This window comes from Montipora foliosa, chromosome 5 (assembly GCF_036669935.1).
Source record: "Montipora foliosa isolate CH-2021 chromosome 5, ASM3666993v2, whole genome shotgun sequence".
Classification (NCBI taxonomy): Eukaryota; Metazoa; Cnidaria; class Anthozoa; order Scleractinia; family Acroporidae; genus Montipora; species Montipora foliosa.
Window position 1 is genome coordinate 35,289,592 of NC_090873.1, and position 14,552 is coordinate 35,304,143.

The 14,552-nt window shown below is 40.4% G+C and overlaps 1 protein-coding gene across 1 annotated transcript; it reads right to left on the reverse strand.

Annotated features, from left to right (window-relative positions):
* Positions 1–2,949: 2,949 nt before the first annotated feature.
* Positions 2,950–3,594, reverse strand: LOC138002647 (uncharacterized). Its single transcript, XM_068848648.1, has one exon. The coding sequence runs from the start codon at positions 3,592–3,594 to the stop codon at positions 2,950–2,952; it is 645 nt and encodes a 214-aa protein (XP_068704749.1).
* Positions 3,595–14,552: the final 10,958 nt, after the last annotated feature.

Here is a 14,552-nt window from a genome sequence, read left to right on the forward strand (position 1 = left end):
TATATGGTAAATTCCACCTTGTAGCCATCTTTTGCCGCCTTTTGGAAAACATGGAACTGGTTGCATATGGCAGAGTCAGTTGCAGGGGAAGTAATTTCCAGACATTTTTGTTGAGTTGATGATGTGTAGCGCGCATTTTTCTGCTTTTGTTGTTGAGGACCGTTATGAAGGAGGCATGTGACATTTTGAGGGATATGAATAGTTCACCTAGATGTACCCCTCAGGCTCTCCTCTTCATGCAACATTTTAATTTCACCGCGCGCAGTGAACATATCATTTTTATCTTTTTTATGTGAGAATAAAGGTGTCGTCATGGTAACGAACACGATTAGCCAAGAAAACGCGAGCTTCCTCTTCATTGTAAGATACTTTTGTGCTATAATCACTCACTGAAAAACCCATTAATCATTTCGAAAATGACTAAAACAGGTTGTTTTACATTTAGACATTTTATCAATATCTATATTATAATAAACAGAACATTACATGGCCGCTTGGGGATACGAATTTTATCTTCTCGTGCTGAAAGTATCTCTCACTCGTTCACTTTGCTCACTCGTGAGAGATACTTTCAGTACTTGAAGATAAAATTCGTATACCCACGCGGTCATGTAATATCCTCTATTTATACATATACAATACATATATGCATTTAACAACTATTCAACGAAGTAGATAAAGACTTTCAGAATGGTAAAAACAATGATATTGCAGTAGCTTTGCTTACAGAAGAAAAGTAACATGTATTTTTAAAATAAATTTTGCTAAACAATTGACTATAAGCTACATAAACAATCTCGTTTTTGCTTGTAGGTTCACTATTTGTAAAGCATTATAGAAAAAAATGAAGATGATATACGTGATCGCTTTAGTGGTAAGTTAATAGGCGAGGCAACATTTAACATTACCGAAAAGAAAAATTAATCCAGTATTGTTTCGTAATGGAAGTGATGTATAGATTTAGCCAAACCTAAAACCGGAGCTCCCGTGTTATGATTGCGGGGCTAGCGAAGCGAGCGGGCAGCAACATAATCTGGATTTAAGGAAAAATATGTAAGCTGCAACAAATTTACGAATTCACCACTTTTTACCAGAATGCGTTGTATTTACTGACATCTCACTTTGAGCTTTGTATTTCATAGTTTGGCACAGTTACGCCTCCTTCGGGTCAAATTCTAGAATCATAAGAAGAACTGTAATGAAATTGTCGTTGATAAAACTTGTAAAATGAATAGGAAAACTGCAATGAAACCGTAAAGTGACATATAAGGTAAGCTTGCCACGTGCTTCAAGCCGCAGCCATGATTATAGTTCTACAGACATTTCTTGATGAGTACCCGGACACCCGCGATCTCGGGTACAAGGGGAGTGTCTTGCTTTCTCATTTTACGTATACATCATGCACGAATTTCAGATCAGTGGCTTATCAGCTAGAATTTTGTATTTTCTTTCCGTTACATTTCCTCCACTTCATCACGATATGGAAATGGGGCGGTCAGGGTTAAATTTTGGCACAATGACAATACTCTCATTCCCTCAACATAAAATAAGTCCCCCTGACTTTAATAAGCCGTTGATCAGTGTGGTTATCCATGCTAAATGTTGTTACTTTCAATGAAACTTACTGCAGCATTACTCTCACGAACTAATTGTTAATTCATAACTCGAGTCATCCTCGAAAAATGTAAAAGGCCTATTTGTTCTTGTAACCGCACTCCCATTCTTTTTTGACATATGACATCTATTAGATACACTAGTTTATTCTTACAATAAGTTAATCTGGCTTAAGGCTGCGAACCAATAGAACCTTGTCAGAGGTCAACTTAAAAAAAAAAAAAAGCTGACGTCGATGAGCTTTAAACTTGAGCTCGGGATATAGTCATGTGATACTGGTCAGGACATACCCTGTTTTGACAGGTGTCAATTAACCATAACATGGATGTCCAATATCCAAGATGTACGCAGTAAACTAGCTGGAGTATGGCCAACATGTTGGGCACAAGTGTTCAATTATTGATTATTACTATTATTATTATTATTATTATTATTATTATTATTATTACTATTATTATTATTATTATTACATTTTCATATTTGCATACATGGACCGTACGTCAAACGATGATCAAGACCAAATTTTCTCGAACAGATCAACACGTTCTCCCCTTGAAGTCACGATTATCGTGAATTCTTAATTTCCTTTGAATTCACTATTGTCGTGCACTACCACACGTACGCAATGCGTGCCTATTTTTTCTAAAGATGACAAGAAATGTTTCTTTCTGACAAATGATTTATAGGCTGGTAGTCAGGTTTTTAACCTCAGATAAATATCTGCTTCGTCATATGAACGTTTGAGCCAAAGGGCCTCTGCTGGAACGACATCTGGGTGACCCCTAAAATGGTCTTAATGACCCCTGACTTGAAAAAAATGCCTGGAACGCTGCAGTTCAATACCACCCAACTCATCTCCTTCTGTTTTTGAATAATACGTACCACATGAAACCCAGAGTACGCTCATGGAGCGTCTAGTCATATTTTAATTTTGTATTTCCAGTGGGGTAAAAATAACAATTTAATTAGCATGAGACAAGAAAAACGTGAGAGATTCTTGTACTTGTAATCCAATGGCGTCACCATGTAAATATCCTATTACATTTGGTCCTTGTCTGAACGAACAAACGAACCAAGAAACAGCCAAATTATACAAATTGTACATAAGTGCATGCATAATGGACTGCCAAGAAAGACTGACTAAGCCTGTTACCTGTAATCAGTGACAATAACCAACAGCAAAAATTTGGAAGATAAAAGGCAACAAAAAGAACGTATTTTATAAAATGCTAAAAAAGGGGCTTAAAACTTGATCTAAAATTAAAAAGGTTTCCCAAATTTTCGAACCGTATCTCTGGTTCTTCTTCGGGCGACAATGAATCTAAAATTCAAAAATCACTGCTTCTTATTTTGGCTCCCAAGAGATCTGAACAGCGGCACATATGCCCTTGGGAACTCCATTCTTTCATTCACAGAGTTCTTATCGATGTTTGAGTGTAAAGACTCCGGAGAAATTCTGCGCTTGTAATTAGTTTCATTCCTTTCAAGAATTTGGCCGTAGCGTGGATGGATGTCGTGCGTGGTTCTTTCGGCATGTTGTCGGATTGCCGACTCTTTACTCGCGGCACGCGCGGGATCATGTTCCACTCTCCTCGAAGCCCAACACCGTTTGCTCTCGCCAATGTAGGAGAAATCGCAGTCTTTGCATTCAACCCTGTAAACGATGCCTGCTATTTTTTCTTCCGATGGACGGTCCTTCGGTTTTTTGAAAACAGAAGCAAGTGTGCGTATGGGCTTAAAAGCAGTCCTTATGTTGAAATGTTGCAGTGTGCGTTTTACCCTGTCCGATATCCCTTGAGCATAGGGTACCACGGCAAGGGCAGCCGGGTCAGGATGGTGGCTTTGTGGACCAGACCTTGGTTGGGCAGCATTTTCAATGAATTTGGTGGGATATCCATTGACCTGTAGGCTGTCCTGGACGTTGGATGTTTCCTCTGTTCTCAGGGCCTCGCTAGATGGGATGGTGTTCGCGCGGCGCATCAACGTGCTGACGACGGATCTCTTATGTTGTACAGGGTGGCTTTTCGGTAAATACTTGCACCTCAACCTCACCATTGGGGAGGGTGGATAAATTAGTATCCAGGAACGCGATGGTGGGTTTACCGTCCACAGGTGTGGCGCGCTCTACTGTGAACTGGATGTGCGGATTGACAGTATTAAGATGGCGATGGAAATTGTCAAGCTCTGCCTACTTTATACACGCGTTTGAATCGTCAACATATCTGAACCACCAGAGGGGGGGAGCCGTGAATGTTGACAAAGCCTGAACCTCGACGTGTTCCATTACCAAGTCGGCGATGACTACGCTCACGGGTGAACCCATAGCGCAGCCGAAAATTTGGTGATACAGAGTCCCTTCATTCGAAAAGAAGCTGTTGTACAGTACGATTTTCGTCAGCTCTACAATTTGATTTTTGGTCAGTTTTGTCTTGTCTTTCCAGGTGTGATTCGACTCCAGCTTGTTTTGGATGACTTTTAAGGCTAGATCGACAGGAATCGAAGTGGACAGGGATACAACGTCGAAAGATTTCCTCGTCTGGTCTGACTGTCTGGGTCTGTACGAAATCTGCGAATTCCTTTGAGTTCTTTATCGTGTAGCCATGATCTGAACGTAGGGGGCTGAGCAAATTCGCCAAATACTTGGAAACGTGGTAGGTAGGGGACCCGATACTGCTATTGATAGGTCTAAGAGGTATCGGTGTGGACGGAATGGCCAAGGTGTAGTGGTCGTCTTTTAATGTTAACTGGACTTTATGCACTTTTGGAAGGCCATAAAAAGCAGCCGCAACAGGATCACTGGGTTTGATTTTAAAATACTCTTTCTCCGTTAGGTTCCCCGACCTTTTTAGTTCTCCTAACCTCCTTTGTAGCAAATTGGTGGTGCTAGAAACTAGATTGCGTCGCTTATCGGTCACAGGTAAGTATGTTTTTGTGTCCTGCAACATGGACGATATCTGCTCCTTGTAGTCTACTTTATTCATCACCACAGTCGCATTTCCTTTGTCAGCAGGAAAAACGAGAATGCTGTCGTTTTCTTTGAGTTTTTTCATCGCCTGTCGCTCACCTTGGCTCAAGTTGCAAGTTTTTGGCGCTTTTGAGATATCACTCCTCAGAAAAGGAATGAACTTCGCAATCACTCCTAGAAGTGTAGCGGCTAAGGAGATTCTAACCGCTGTGGAGCAGGGAATATCGAACCTACCACGAGACGCCAAGGACGAGGTCAGGGGCGATATTTGTAACATCATAAAGAATGCAAAAGCGCCAAAAACATGAAGAAAAACTCCTCTACAAACATCAAACAATTTAGTTGATAAACGGGATTGCACCAGGTAGAGTACAGATTAAACCTAAGGGCAAAAGTTCCATCTGATACCGCATTATACCTATCAAATCTGCAAACCGTTTCTAACTGAGTGATTAACCAGTTTGACGTAGGATGGCACTTCTATACAACTGCAATAGCATCACAAAACTAGTATGTCTTAATTAACGGCACTGTTTACAGTTTTCATTTCCGCTAACTAGGGTATCCAAGGCCAAGGATTACAAGGGAATACATAAAACCCAAAGCTACTCTCAAATAGTTAATTTTCGAATTTCTTAACTGTTAAATGCTTAACGTCCAACGTGAAAAAAAAGATTTATCCTAGTCTACAACACTGGTGGTGTGGATCAATCCTAATCTTGATCTTCTCATAGTCAACTCGCTTCTATAAAGCACTGTTTTTAACATTGCTAACTTGGTTTAACTTAGCTTTGGTTCGTAATCGCATTGTTGTTTCTGTGATGTGTTGTCAATTACTGGCGGAATGCAATATAAGTGAGAATTTTTTAGCAAGAAGAGGTGTTGATGAACCCCCGCATTTCGGCGAAGCCTATTTCCCTTTCGTAAACGGTCGTTGCCATTTGAAAGGGTCGTTGCCATTTCTCAGAACGGTCGTTGCTATTTGAAACGGTCGATGCCATTTTTTAGCTCTGAATTACACTCATTAGGTCTAAGAACTCAAAAGGTTGCGGTTACTGGAAGTTGTGTCTCGCTGGTTATATGAGTTAGGGTTCGGGTTAGGGTTCTGTTTAGGGTGAGGGCTAAGAACCCGAGTCGAGTTTTGTAATTTTCGGACTCTTTTTTTCTTCCAGTTTTTCTTTTATAAATGTTCTTTTTTTCCGTTTTTGTTTTAATTTTTGTTAATATTTTTTCTTAGTTTGTTTCTTTTAATGTTCTTTGAAGTGAAGTGTGTAGTCGACCGTTATAAATGGCCTCGACCCTTTCAAATGGCAACGACCGTTTACGAAAGGGAAATTTGCTTCGGCGAAGGCCTGTAGTCCATATATGCATTTTTTACCGTGTTAAAATTGTTATTTGCTGCGGTTCGAAGAATAGCAGCCATTCTATGCTGACGTTGCTGCCAACTTGCTCTCGTTTCGAGATTTTTTATTAATGTCTTTTTGATTTATTTTGTTATCTTACAGTTGTTGGATTTGCCACCCTTCACCCTAGGGTATTTGTTAAGTGCCTGGTTCTGCATTCGGGAGGGTTCAGGTTTCCTATAAAAAGGGGGTTTTTCCTGACGGGCAGCAGGCACGTTATTATTGTCTGGGCTTCTGTTAGTTTCAATAAACGCAAACGGAGTCTTATTTCTCGCAGAATGCCGGGCTAAGCGGTACAGTCCGTTACCAGTTCTACCCAGTGCAGCAGTCAGTTCCCCTTTTTAACAAGTGACCAGTTGTGTTTGGTTCGTTGTCTATTGAGGGAATAGGGGAAAACTTAACGTGTTATTGGTCATGGAAGGAGTTTAGCTTAGTTTGTTCGCTCGACGGTCAGTTTGTGTGTGCGTGTGCATGATGTGCTTGCTTGTAATATTAGGGTTACGTTTTGTGTGTAATGAAAGATTTCGCTCCGATACAATATTCTGGCGACGAGGATTGAATTTTAGATGGTTGGAAATCGCAACAGTTTAATTCATCCATTGACACATCCCGGAATAACCACTCCCGGAATAACCACAAGCTAGAATCACTGTCACCTTTCTCGTTTTTTAAATACCACTTGTTCATTTTTCTTCAATTTTTCTGTTTGCCTCACCTCCACGTTCACCTCATTCGGGCCGATTACTCCTTTTCTATTAAGAAAAGCTGCACAATTACATATTGAATAAGCTAGAAAACAAAATTCTTGAAATAAAAGAATCCCTTTAGCTTACATCTTTATCTTTGTAAATAGTTATTTTAGTTTTCCTATAATTAGATATACTATTCTTAATTGTTTTATCTTTTATTTTTGGAGGGCAGTTTTTTATGGGAATTCAATTTCCCCCTATTGCTTTCCTTTCCCTATTGTACTTTTGTATATATCTTTTCTTTTGTACATTGGTAAAAGGCTTCATTAAAGCTAAACTTAAACTGCATCATAACTTATTCTTCGGGAACACAAAATACTTTCCTCAACGTGCTCTTTGTTATTCTGCGAACCTCTGGATAGCGCCAACAGTACATTAAAGGATTCAACGACGAATTGAGGAGAAGGAAGAAAAATGTGACTTGATAGGCTGCGATGATAGCGCCACTCCAGTTTTCTGATGGCTGTACTAATACGAAGCTACAATTGGGAAGATAACACGCCACAAATACAACATAAACATATACGGCGTTCAAGGCGGACTTTCGTTCTCGGAGGAGCACCCTTCCTTGCAAATTTTGCTGCTGAAATTGATTTCGAATTTGGTTAAGATGATATCTTGCCACTTTGTAAACTTTAATGTATGCAACTGTTGTCAAAAGAAATCCGATCGAAACAAGAGCGGCAAGGATATATGGGTTGGACGCGGTAACCCTAAAATAAGATGAGACACAACTTGCTAGCCATATCCCAACCAAGGCTATTATAACACGTTTGGAAGTCACAAGCTCTTGATATCGCAGATGAAGAGAAACAGCCAGAAGTCTGTCAACAGCAATGACGGTTACATTCAAGAAGGAAGCGGACATGAGAAGATACATAATAATGTAGCAAAGAGTTAAAGTTAATGGACAAAGTACGTCAAGGTTGTAGTTTTCATCCAATGCCATTTTAAAGACTACTCCGAGCATTAAGTGTGCGAACAATCCCACGGCGAGATCGGTCAAGGCAAGACTCAAGAACATTTTCCTCAAATTTGCTGGTAGCGATGAGGCTTTCCACAAGGCACGAATAGCCAGAATATTTCCAAAAGTTGCCACAGGAGAAAAAACAAAGTGCAACACATACAGCGAAAACAAGGTTGTTCTATAGAACTCTGCAAGGGGTTGTATTAAGCCCAAGAAATCAGCGCAAGCCTGTTCAACCATAGCAATGCTGTTAAACTATCGGCCTGTATCGTAAAGAATCATCACCTATGCTTGATAGTGGTTGGGTTCGGTACTACTTGACCAATGTTCAAGGGCTTTGTAAAGTGATAATAAAATTGCTTTTTGTGACTAGCGAGCATAAGATCTGTTATGAAGGCCAGCTGTGATTATCTTTCATGAAGTACGGGTAATTTATGGGACAGCACAAAAGTAAAAGCTAACAGGAAATATTTGTGATAAAATAGGCCTAACAGAGAAGTTTGCTTTAGCTTTTGACAAAAGCGACAGCCAATTTGACGTAAAATGAAGAGGGATCGCAATATTGGGCTAGGGAGAAAAAATTATAGCAAAATCGAAAGACTTAAAGTTCTGTCTTTTTTTTTTCTTCTTCTTCTTCTTCTTCTTCTTCTTCTTCTTCTTCTTCTTCTTCTTCTTCTTCTTCTTCTTCTTCTTCTTCTTTTTCTTCTTCTTCTTCTTCTTCTTCTTCTTCTTCTTCTTCTTCTTCTTCTTCTTCTTCTTCTTCTTCTTCTTCTTCTTCTTCTCTATGATTAGAGAAAGTCACGGCATCTTTTTTGTTCGGTACTGTCCATGGAAAAATCAGTTATAGATATTTTTAATTGATTAAGGGGAGAAAAATTCGAGTTCCGAGTACAAGGAATCAACTCGATCTCATCTGTCTTAATTAATGAAAACCTCTATTCCAAAATCAAATAATTATATAACTTCAAGCCATATGTTTGCACTCACTTTTGTTTAGCTTTTTTTTTTCTCAAAGAAATCTGTCACATAAAATTAAGCTATGATCTACAAATAGGGCGGTGTTTTTTAAAAAAGAAACAATGAGTAAATTGCTTCGAATTAAAAATATAAAAAAAAAATGAAAGGCGTTGAGGGGGAATTTGAAAATTTTCTCTTTATCGGCTCAAGGGTGGATCTTATTTTCCGATTACAAACTTGGCTGCTAATTAAAAAAAAAACTGGTTGTTTACACAAAACGATTATGAAAAAAAATCGGAATAGTGTTGCTTTGAATGCGGGGTTAGCCCTAGAGCTTCCTGTATCAACGTTTGATGTGGACAGGTTTGGAAATCCCAATTCCTTTACAACTCGTGTAACGGTTTCTGGATATGAAAACGAAAAACCAAAAAAACTTTTATCTCAAAAGAGAAAAAAAGTCAATTGACTCGCCATTTAACAGACCAAGAAAATAAGGTCATTTGATGGTCAAATGACAGAAAAAAGTAAATCAAAGAAACCATGAAAAACCCTCATGCAGGTCATAACATTCGTTTCCACTATGATCTGCTCCGTCCTGAACCAGAGTTTGGTCGGTCATAGCGGAGCTCCGCCGCGCCGAAGGCGCGCGCGTGCGGAGTACCGTTGTTAAGACAATATGGTTACCCAAAGTGGTAACCCATCGATACGAGAAATCTTGTTTTATAGCCATGACGTCATCGAACGTCCGTACGTACGTACGTACGTACATACGTCCTTACGTCCGTACGTACGTCCACCCTTCCATGTATGCCAATGTGACCAGTATCATGCTAGTTTACAGCATGCATCTTAATTTGATGTTGGACATCCATGTTTTGATCGATTGGCACCTGTCAAAACGAGGTATCCGCTGACCAGTATCACGTGACTTTATCACAAGCACAAGCTTAGAGCTCATCGAGATCAGCTATTTTTTTTAAGTTGACCGCTGACCAGGTACTAGGTTTTCGATTGGATTGCAGGCTCAACCAACGTTAACTTACCTAAACATGAACGAGGCTTCATTTTTCGCGCGCTTTCTGTGGCTCGACGCGGCCACATGGCTATACTACATCAACTATAGTTCCTACATACTTAACGCCTTTCGTGTTCAGGTGGAAAACGGTTTGGAAGATGTTTTCTTTCTGCATTTTTTGCTAGTTTCAATCCAGTTTGACATATCATGATATCTGTCGTCCACACTGGTGGCTACGCAATTATTCACGTCAATCATCGGAGGGATATAAACGTAAAGCTAAGTGTTTATTTGTAATTTGCCTAGAGCTGCTTTTTTTGTTTTGTATTGCAATTTTTGGCATATCTTTAGAAGCTCTGATAAAGTTACATGATGCCTGGAGGACCTATGTCTAGAACAGAAGTGAAAGAAGAGCGAATGAGAACGACAGCGACAAAACAGAATAACACTAATAGCTCATAGTTACTCCACAAATTCTTTCCTTGGGCACTAAACCGTTTGTTATTTTTACGGAAGCGTTATTTAAGGCGGATGCGTATTTTTAAAGGTGGTTTAATCGAAAATCTAATTATTATTGTCAACTGGAATTAAATAACTATTATCTGTACTCTTTCGAACATAAAAAAAAAGTTGACTTGTTTGTTTGTGAGGGAACAAGTGCCTTTTTAATCTGTGTGCCTCGACAGCGACAAGAAAATTTTGCCCTTATGTTATAAACACGTAATCGCAATGAGTTCTCGTAAAATTTGGAAGAAATCTCACTAGCTTGTGTTTTGAGAAGTTTGTTTAAAGCACCTAAACGTTATTTAAGTGTTTGAGCGGATCTTGCTTGAAGTTCGTCCTTTTTTGGTTCCATGTTCAAAGCCAACCTGGCGTGTTTCAATGAAATACATCAAAATGTGAATAATCTCGTTTTCAGAGATAAAGTGGAATAAAGTACATCAGTAAAACTTTGCTTTGACCTTGAAATGACAAAGCCATTTTTTTTATGGCTTCTAATTTTATCGTGATTCCTATTCGCTGGCTATTGACAATTGACTTTAAAATGGCTTTTTTCCTTTTCCATTCGCTCGCTGGGAGTGTGCTTGTTTTCTTTTAAAACTAATGCGGTTTAAGAAGAATTCATTGCCAAACTGGTGAATTCCAAAGTAAATTTCACTCGAAAAACCGATATCGTGCTCATCGCTTCGTGATAGCGTAAAATTTACCGTTGAATTCACTAGTTGGCAATTAATGTTTCTATAGAATAAAACCAAGAAAATGCTTTAATTATTATAGCAGCAACAGAAACATCAAAATGCAGACAATTCGAAACCTTTTATTTTCACTAACCCTACAGGCAGTAAAAACCAACAATGAAGGCAGGAAAACCAACATTTGACTTAAGTTGTGTTAATTGTTAATTTCAATTTACAGTGTCCCCAATTAGTGCTTCAGCGCTAGAACGACTAGACACTTAAATAAAATTCCTTTTTAGGGAGCTCCGCTTTTAGGCTGGGCTAAATGTAAGTATATACTATTTTATTAAAAATGGCCAATCTAATGTTCGGCAGTTTTCCTTTGAATTCAGTGCCGCTCTCAGTCGTACGCGCCTGGATGCTATAAACTTCATTGGAACAACTGCTGACAAAAATTTTCCTGCGTTCATCCAGTATGGGAGAGAAGAATAAAGAGAGCACATGGTTGACTTGTTGTGTGTTTCTTCGGAACTAGTTTCTCTTCTTCAACTAGTTAAACCTCCTCTGATTTATGTACTAAGAGGATATGACATTGGCGACGAGGATAAGTACAGCACAAGATGTCTTTGAGCGAAAATGGCGCTTTAAGTGCGATTCCTAAGTTCGACTGTCACTCGGATCCCGCAACGTAGACACCACGCTGGACGCGTTGGTTGACATCTTTTGAGTTATTTGTGGATGGCAAAAGCCTTATTATCCCTGAGGCTACAAATGCAACCACAGGGCAACGAAGACGAGCGATGCTACTCCATTTCGCAGGTCCAGATGTACAAGAAATCTTATCTACTCTTGCAGATACCGGCGAAGCATCCAATTACGCCGCAGCTGTAACAGCATTGAATGGATATTTTCTTCCCACCGACTCCAACAAAAGGAAAGTGAGACTGTTTTTCAGTTTGTTAAAAAAGAAGGAAAGGATTGCAATTTTGGTGTAGACTTTGACAACCAGATGAAAAATGCTGTCCTGCGTAAATGTAGGTCAGACTATGTAAGGCGTAAATTGCTTGAGGAAAGAGCTTACACTTGCTCGCACGCTAGAAATCGCAGAACAGTGTGAAAGTGTAGACCACCAAATGTCTCATCTCAGAGTGAGTGAGCCAAATAAAGGAGATCCAAACAGGTTTTACGAAAAACCTAAGCGACCCGATGGTAAACCAAACCGAAAGAAAAAAGGGCTTCATTGCTATCGTTGTGGGTCGAGTGGGCACTTGGGTAGAGATCTAAAATGTCCTGCTAGAGGTCAAACCTGTAGGAAATGCAAGGGGAAAGATCATTTTGCTAGCGGCTGCAAAACCAAACCAAAGAAACCAGGAGTTAATCGAGTACAAGAAGAGCTAGAAGCTAATAATGGGGAGCAAGTTGATTATGCAAGTTGATTATGCTTTCAGAGTCAAGAATGAAGCTCACTCAAATCTGCTTAAGTTGTCTATTGGCGGGGTAGAACTAGAAATGTTAGTGGATTCTGGAGCCACCAATAACATTGTTGATGAAGAAACCTGGGAAGATTTGAAAGCTAAGAAGAACAAATGTAAATCAGAAGCTGCTCCAATTGACAGGAAGCTATATGCCTACGCAACCCGCAAACCCCTCCCAGTAAAAGGTCGTTTTATTTGTGCAGTGTTGATTTGAAAAGGAAAAGCTTAAGCTGAATTCCTAGTCATTAAAGGAAAAGGAGTACCACTCCTCTGCAAAGACACTGCAATGAAGTTAGGTGTGCTGAGAATTGGTGTTGATGTCGCTACAGTTGCTGAAACCAAGCAGAGTGACACTGCAACAACAGTTCCCAGAAATATTAAGTAGGATTGGAAAGCTGAAGTCTAAGCAAGTGACGTTGCACGTAGACCCAAAGTTGAAACTAGTTGCTCAACCGCTGAGGCGAAACCCCTTTAATTTTCAAGAGAACGTAGAAAAGAAAATTCAAGAACTGTTAGACTGTGACATCATAGAAGAAGTTGATGGGCCTAATCCACGGGTGAACTCAGTAGTAATTATTCCGAAGGCAGATGGTGACATTCGTCTCTGCATTGATATGAGGCGAGTAAACGAGGCCATTTTACGTGGCCGATACCCCATACCAACCGTAGATGAGCTGCTACACAGCATGAACGGCTCAAAAATTTTCAGAAAGCTTGATTTAAAGTGGGGATACCACCAGCCGGAACTAGTCGAGAGTCAGGCCAGATCACAACCTTCGTGACACACAAGGGCTTATACAGATATAAGCTCCTATTGTTTGAGGTGAGTTCAGCAAGCGAGCTGTACCAACATGAGATATCTACGGCTCTGGCCGGAATAGAGGGTATGAACAATATCTCTGATGATATCATTGTGCATGGCCCAGACCAGAAAACTCACGACCAGCGCCTTCTCAAAACCATGGAACGCCTCAGACAGCATGGTTTGACTCTCAAAGCTGACAAATGCCTGTTCAATTTGGACAGACTGGTTTTCATGGGAATTGTTCTGTCTAAAAAAGGAATTGGCCCGACGAAAGAAAGGGTCAGAGCCCTGCAAGAAACAAGAAGGCCTGAAACCGTCAGTGAAGCTCGAAGCTTCTTAGGGTTGGCTAATTACAGCAGCAGATTTATTCCTCATTTTGCAACACTCACATAACCATTGAGGAAAATAACCAGGAAAGATGTTTCGTTCTACTTTGGACCCGAGCAAAAAGCTTCCTTTGAGTCGCTTAAACAAAGCATGGCTGAAGCAGGCACATTGGCATACTTTGACAAGAGTGCATCAACCAAAGTCGTTGCAGATGCAAGCCCTGTTGGCCTTGGAGCTGTGTTAATGTAAAACCAGAATGGGAATGGATGCCAATCTGCTACGCAAGCCGCAGCCTCATAGAGTGTGAACAGAGATACTCTCAGACGGAGAAAGAGGCCCTCGCCCTCGTTTGGGTATGCGAGAGGTACCACGCATACATTTATGGAATGAGATTTGATCTAGTGACCGATCACAAGCCATTGGAAGTGATCTATGGACCTCGTTCCAAACCCTGTGCCCGCATCGAACGTTGGGTGATTCGTCTACAACCCTATGATTTCCCGGTCTTGTATGCTCCAGGGCAGAGCAATGTAGCTGATCCCCTTTCCCGCTTGGTCAGACAGAACAAAGCAGCAAATCATCAACATGGTGCAGAAGATCAGCAGCTATCAGTGCCACACCTGCAGTCCTAACCACGAGAGAAGATGAAGAGGCATTTGCCGTGGATGAAGAGTTGAAAGCTCTGATAGAGGCAATTAAAACCGGTCGATTTGAGAAATGCAAGGCTTATGCGCTAGCTGCAAGGGCACTGTGTGTGATCGGACAACTAGTCCTAAGGGGTACCCGTATCGTGCTGCCAAGCAAGCTAAGGTCCCAAGCAATGTCTTTAGCACATGAAGGACACTTATGAATTGTTGGACAAAGCGGAATTTGAGAAGTAAAGTATGGTGGCCTGGTATCGATAAGGCGGCGGAGAAGTTCTGCAAATCTTGCTATGGATGTCAACTGGTTGCACGCAAAAGATCCACCTGAGCCGTTGACGTCAACGACATTGCCGGAGGGCAAGACCTGGCTGTAGACTACTAGGACCACTCCCATCTAGACACTCGATACTAGTTGTTGTTGATTATTATAGTCGTCACCATGAGTATGCAATC